The 6,862-nt window shown below is 33.2% G+C and overlaps 1 protein-coding gene across 1 annotated transcript; it reads right to left on the bottom strand.

Moving 5' to 3' along the window:
- Positions 1 to 684: 684 nt before the first annotated feature.
- On the bottom strand, positions 685 to 6,272 carry LOC143606431 (uncharacterized). Its single transcript, XM_077082203.1, has 10 exons — positions 6,079 to 6,272; positions 5,244 to 5,285; positions 4,962 to 5,106; positions 4,007 to 4,236; positions 3,727 to 3,784; positions 2,323 to 2,400; positions 2,097 to 2,185; positions 1,931 to 2,012; positions 1,509 to 1,828; positions 685 to 931 (listed from the first exon to the last, which is right to left on the bottom strand). Exons 1-9 carry the CDS (start codon positions 6,252 to 6,254, stop codon positions 1,511 to 1,513), a joined length of 1,218 nt encoding a protein of 405 aa, XP_076938318.1. The 5' UTR covers positions 6,255 to 6,272; the 3' UTR covers positions 685 to 931; positions 1,509 to 1,510.
- Positions 6,273 to 6,862: the final 590 nt, after the last annotated feature.

The following is a 6,862-nucleotide window of genomic DNA, read 5'->3' as shown; positions in this document are numbered from 1 at the left end:
CGTTAAAAACCGAATTGTGAACATTCATACATAATATGTTATTTTTTTTATTTGAAAAATTATAACAATACCATATCCAAATTAAAGACAATAAAATGCTCATTTTTATGGTGTAATTTTTTATAAAAAATATTAACGTATGAAAAAGTTATGGTCGTTGGAAAATCGTTGGTAGGAAGTTATTTATAATTAAAATTAAAATGAATATATAGGTAAAGATAAAGGTATAAATCATTAATTATTTATTATATTTATAAAAGTTGAGGGGGCAATGTTGAACTATTTTAAAACATATTTTCTAATGGACAAGTTTGTCCTTCTCTTACATGCTATATAAGGTGTACCTTGTACATTAAAAGTTGTAAATTACTTAAAAATTGGGTGTCTTAATTTGCCCATCTTTGATGTATTGATATTTAGAAATTTATCTAGGTAGCCACTAATCTCAAAATAGTGTATTATTTGTCTTTCGATCTTCACATTATAACTTGACCATAATAGACATCTCATTTTGCAATTAATGGTATGTTCCCGTGGATCGTTGTCATGTGTACCCACTACCCACACTCTTCACACGTTTATTTCTTATTAAGACTGTCTGAAAGTACATTTATACTCATATGCTTCCTTCACTGGAATCTTATATTTTTTTGTGAATATAAAGGGGACTATCACAACTGCCCAATTAGGAAAGCATAGACTATGACAAGACCATCAAAGTCAAAGTCAAAGTTAGCAAATGTAAAATGTACATATAAGAAAGATCCACTCAGTTGTATGTTAACTTTTACATAGTCTAGCTCGGATTTTGAACCATGAATGATGGCTGATCCAGTGTCTTGATAATAAAATTTGGCTGTATTTTCTAGACGAATGTTCCTGGGGGTAAGACCTTAGCTCAAATTGTCTCTTTAACTGGTTTTTGGGTCACCTGGAACGTAAACAGAAAACAACAATCATGAGAACCGAAAAGTTGTAAACCAGAAAAACATGAAAATGGCATTCAGCTCTTTTACTTATAGGTGGGCACGATTTTGGTTGTGGTTAATCATTATGCTGAGCTTGTTGGAAGTCACACAAAATAATCTTTTAAAAAAAATTTAACACTTGTAACCATCTAAATCATTTAACTATAAGAAACTAGATTGTTACAGTAACAAAGTTTTTGCAATCAAAATATGTGTAGAAATTAGAAAACGTTTGCCAAACCGACCGACCGACATGTTTTGAGTTGTATGAGCATATTGAGCAACAAATCGTTTCCACCAAAACATATTTTGGCCCATTACCCACCTTGTCTGGCCTGACCCTATTTTAACCAGTTACCCATTTTGTATTTTTGATGCATAAAGTGATAGAAAAATTAGACAAACGTGTTAAAGGCCAACCAAACCTGGCCCACCCTGTTTTGACACATACAAAGATTAGCCTACTGTTACCCAACCCAACTAAACTACCCATTTCTTGTATACAGATTATCAAATTCAAATAAAGAATCTATTTCTCACCTTCATGATGACTGCCAAGTAGAAACCACCACCAGGGTCAACATTCCAACCAACCCGTAATTCACAATTTGGTCAACATTTTTTATACCTTCAAACTTCTCAACAATGGCATTCCATATATCTGCATGAGGACAACCTCCACCTTTGACCACCTGTTTCTCGGGATCTGAACTTGTTATTCTTTGAGTGTCCACGTCAGCAGATTGATCCGATGACACGTCAGATTTGACCCGTATGCTGTCTTTACCTGAGATTACTCTGTAAGCAGAGCTTGTGTGGATTGTTTTCATGACTGAACCAAAGAAATTTGTCACAGGTACCTGATTATTAATACAATCAAAAGCCAACTATTAGTTCCTGATTGCAAGTTCCCACTTTTAAGTAACATTATCCATTTAATGATACATGTACAACAGCCATACCTTCTCCACTTGTTCTTGGTATAGATCTGTTCGATAATACGCAGTTGACAGCAGCAAATTTGGATTAAATGAGCTGAAAAGACTGCAAAACAAAAGAATAAGAGAAATAAATATAGGCTGAGAACCATAAAGAACTTTAATAATTTATATCTTTAAATTTTTATACCTGCTTAATGAAGCATTGTCATACATATTTAGCCTCTCAAAGAAAGCTAAGGTGTAAAACGTGAATCGATCTACAACTGAGACACCAGCCTATATAAAAACAAATTCAACAAATTTAAGTGTGGCAAATTAAGTATATAGAAGCTTTGGTGTATATCAATTAATTCAAATTATAAGGTGTTCAACTTGTTAACACATTAACAATCAGAATTTGAAATCATACTCACGTCAGAATCCAAGTGATGTGAATATGAGTTTTCTCCTTTCATGCTACTTCCAATAGCCAAAACACCTGGTGATTGGAGCTGAAAAAGAAGAAACAAACCACACTGCGATTGATATTCCAATAAATAAGAATTGGGCTTGCAATATAAGAAATGTGACATGTTTATTTAGTAACAGCATGATTGAAAAACTTCCTGCATTTTAAACATATATGTAGCATCTTTAATTAGGTTTAATGTATACATTTGCTACACAAGTATTCAAAAGTATTCACTAAGGCCACCCAAGTAGAAGTGCACAAAGCTTGGGCCTGACCGGGACAAAAGAAGCTTGGGCCTTAATAGTGTAAAAACACAGGTGTGATAAGATCAACTGTAAGTAGGTAAAACAACACAAAGTCGTCACAAAATAGGATCTCAAATAAATCTTATACTTAATACACTAGACATTATGAAAAATATCTTAATGGCACGATATTTATTAACTAACAATAAACAACTAGGAACGTTAAAAGTGGTTAACAACAAAGAAGTTTTCATCGTACAAAAGCTGTTTTGTATACAAAAACTAATTTATAAAACTTATCATGTTCAAGATTTAAGATTTTCTTTCTGTTTCATTTAATTTACATAAAACTTTTATAAGAATCAAATTATATAAAAAAAATAATTGATAAAAAGGATCAACCTTTTTAAAAAAAGAGAATCCTAGACTTAGGCTTTTGTTTGGGCTTAGCCCAGGCCAGACCAGGTTTTGAAGGAAAATTATGGGCCTGTTTAGTACTTTCAGGCCTTATCAGGCTTGTATGAACCAGGCTTGGGCTTTGTCCTGTTTGTGCACCTCTACACCCAAGTATCAATTTAGTTTCATTCATCTTGATTCTAGCTAGCAAGTTGTATAATGACAAAAAACCCCTAAGAGAGTTTGTGACATCAGTTTAAAATGAAAAACATCACGTGAATCTACTCAAATATGAATCAATAATCCATCTAGAGTTGAATCTTTTGAGTGAACACAGGAACATTTGTGTCTTTCTTGCATCTCTAGATGTGATAAGTTTCTAATTTAAGGGCATTTTGTCATATTACAGTTTTCCGGCAAGTTTTTGTTATTGCATATATAAGCATAAACAAAACCATATTGATACTTGGTTGGCCTCTAAAACTGTTCTAAATTTGTAAAGTAAACTGAGTGGCATATGCATTATCCATAAATATTAATATGCATACTGGGTTCACTCAAGTGCTGAATGCAATAAAAAGAAGTCAATAAATTCAACAACCAAGCATGATGTTTTTATGTTACATATTGGAGCTTTTAGTACTTCCTATAAAATAATTCTACTGTTGTATGGATGTTGATATTATGAAGCTAAACCCAATAGGCCTATAAGAAAAGACTCATACCTGAGAAAAGAGTGTTGCAGCTTGACAAGTATCTACCATAATCAACAGTTCCTTGAACCTAAACATGAAATATAAACTCATAAAGGAAGTAATGATATGACACTCAAATGGGTACAGCATAACTGTATGATGACACGGACTCAATACTAATTGATAGTAGCTTAGAAGCACTTCCAAACATAAATTTTTATAGCCTACCATGGTTAATTATCTGAGTTTATATATATTCAATATCAAATATTGATTTCCGAAACTCTCACAGAAACACCAGGTATCTCACCTACGCTTTTCTTTCATCTGTTTGACTGCATCAGCCAAATCATGACTCTGAAGTTCTTCTGAGTCCTGAAATTTCAAAAACCCATCTCCACCATGTCCCGTCATGTATAGTAGTATGTGGCTTCCTTCGTCACTCAAGAGACGTTTGGATCTTGGTACAGCATTTTCATGGCGGCCCGTTAAAACCCGCAAAAAGTTTTCAACAGTCACTTCATAACCTCTATAGTCTACCTGACATGACAGTGTGCTAAAATCAGCATATCTTCTTCTAGGTGGCAACAGGTGGGCCGGGAGGGTTGATAATGGGTCAAAACGGGTAATTTTTTGTACCAGTCGAATTGTACAGTTGGACCAAAACATTTGTCAAGATATTTTTATATTTTTTGAAACAATGAGTGTGTTATTTATGATTATAAAATCACATTCCTGCAAGCATAATCTAACTTTGAATGAATAATTTAGAAGGTGTTATGTATTAAATGCTGGCCGGTTGATTAAAAAAACCTATAATTTGCACAAAAGTCCTTAAACATTATTTTTTAAGTCTATGGAATTTTAGAAGTAGAGATAAGCACCTTTAGGGACTTAACCATGTAAATAAAGACCTTTACATCAATTTTTTAGAATATTGAAAGATTTGATGATGCAAAAAACTACGCCTTATTTGGAAAAAAACACAGGGATTGTACAGTCAAGTTTTAGAAGTTAAGGGCATCAATTATGCAAAATTAAAGTTCAGGAACTTTTGACTCACTTATTTCACATGTTTCTTTATAGTTATATTTTTATTATCCCCTTTTGGCCCATTATAGATATAGCAAAAACAAAATCAACCCATTGATAACTAATGCGACAAAATTGCCACCTGAACTTTAATGTAGATACAAAGTTTATCTATAAACTATGCTAAGCAAGAAAAGATACAAGGTGTTAATTTAAGTTGATGCAAAACTCACCTCAACATTATCTCCATACAAATTAAGCCTATGGTTTTCATTATTAAAGACTTGTGCATGGTATTTGTTGCGAGCATTACAAGCCATGTCATCAGCTAACATAAGAATGATCCTCTCATCAGGTATTCCTAGTCGTTTCACAGTCCTAAATGAGTAGACCAAGAAATAGAAAAAATCCAACACAGAAAAAAAGCATTTAAATATCTATAAGATAGAAGAGTCGATAGACCATGAACAATGTATTCAACATTAAAAATAAGACTGTTAAGGAACAACACGTACCTATACAAGGATAAAGTGTTTGCCATATGTCGATAATTGAACCTAAAGAATTATAACATTCTGTTAGAACAAGAAGGTGAAGAGTCTAAAATCACAATGCACATGGCACATGGGTAGCTCTAATTTACTTATTAATTGAGAATAAGCCCAGCAAAATCAAGAACGAGTATATATCAAAATATGAAAGGTTATTTTCATATATGATGAATTAGAAATAATGCACTTATAAAAGACACAAAGACAAAAATACATGAAAAGGATCTAAATATTAGTTTTGCCACCTGATTTAGTCCTTGTATTCACATGCGCCTTACTATCCTTGACTAGATTTAAAATTAGAAGTCGATACAAAGTCATAACAGTTCCTTCAACTTATTACTTGAATTTGCAAGTGACACTAGGATCAAAATAGGCGATATCAGTATTTTGTCACTATAATCAGCAGAAATAGAGCTAGTTCTCGATTGAAATTCGAAAAGAAACCTTCCAATTAATCTTATCTTCAAACACAAAGTATAATGTTGCAGCAGGGATAAGTTATCCTACATAGTATCCTAAATCTAGGAAGGGTAAAAAGACACAATGATCGTAAAACATAAAACAATACCGAGCAAAATATAACACAACGTCTAATTCCAGCTGACTTGATACATAATCATAAAAACACATCTATTTGTAGACTTGTAGTAACAATATAACTTACAGGTATACTATAGATCACAAAACCTAGCACAGTCAAATACACGCCTAATATAAACTTAAAACCTAATTAGTACCAGTTACCAAACCCTAACATTATACGTAATCTGGAAACAGTAATGAAATTAAAACTAACCAGAAGCGAGAGGTGCAGACCAGTACGGCCCAATTGTTGGTGTGCACCGATGAAGAAGAATCAGCATGAGCGAAATGAACAATTGAATTTGAAAGTGATAATGTAATTAATAATAATATTGTTGATGTGATGGATCTGCTGAGGAAGATGTATGTCTTTCGATTCGTCATCTTCATCTAATTCAGATCTGGTGACGTTATGAAGAAGTTTGGTTCGTATTTGAGTTCATCAGCTTCGTGGAGAATGTTGCAGTACTCTGTTTCCTGTGATTTGAAGATTGAACATCAGTTGTTAAGATCATAATAAGATACGGACTGAATTATAATATTGTAATAATGTAGGGGATCGTTTGTAAATATGAACTAATTAACTGTTTTTTAAACCGAAACTCATACTTACCGATCTACTCTTACGTTACACCTTTAATGTTTTATATAACCAAAAATTTGAACTCACCAGTGACGGATTCAGGAATTTCTTTCTAGCGGGTTCACTGTTTTTAATTGCTCTAATTTTGTACGACCAAGCATAAAAATTTTCGGGTCGGTTCGAAGGTTTGGATCAGTTCAATGGTTCGGGTCGTATAAGGTTCATTACATTATAAAAATACGAAAAATTAACAAAAAAATATACATCTTTGAAGGGGTATGCACCCGCCTTAACATCGAGCGGGGCGGGTCAACCCACAAGATATAGACAAGAGGCTTGAAAACAGGATGTCATGAAGACACAAAGCCAAAACCTATGCGCGTGGTGCATATCACATATGCTCACGCATATCACA

The sequence above is a fragment of the Bidens hawaiensis genome, unplaced genomic scaffold, assembly GCF_021521415.1.
Source record: "Bidens hawaiensis isolate Kalapana, Puna unplaced genomic scaffold, B.hawaiensis_p1.1 tig00074780_1, whole genome shotgun sequence".
In the NCBI taxonomy this organism is placed as follows: Eukaryota; Viridiplantae; Streptophyta; class Magnoliopsida; order Asterales; family Asteraceae; genus Bidens; species Bidens hawaiensis.
Note: the sequence above shows the minus strand (reverse complement) of the source record. Positions and strands in the feature narration are given on the sequence as shown.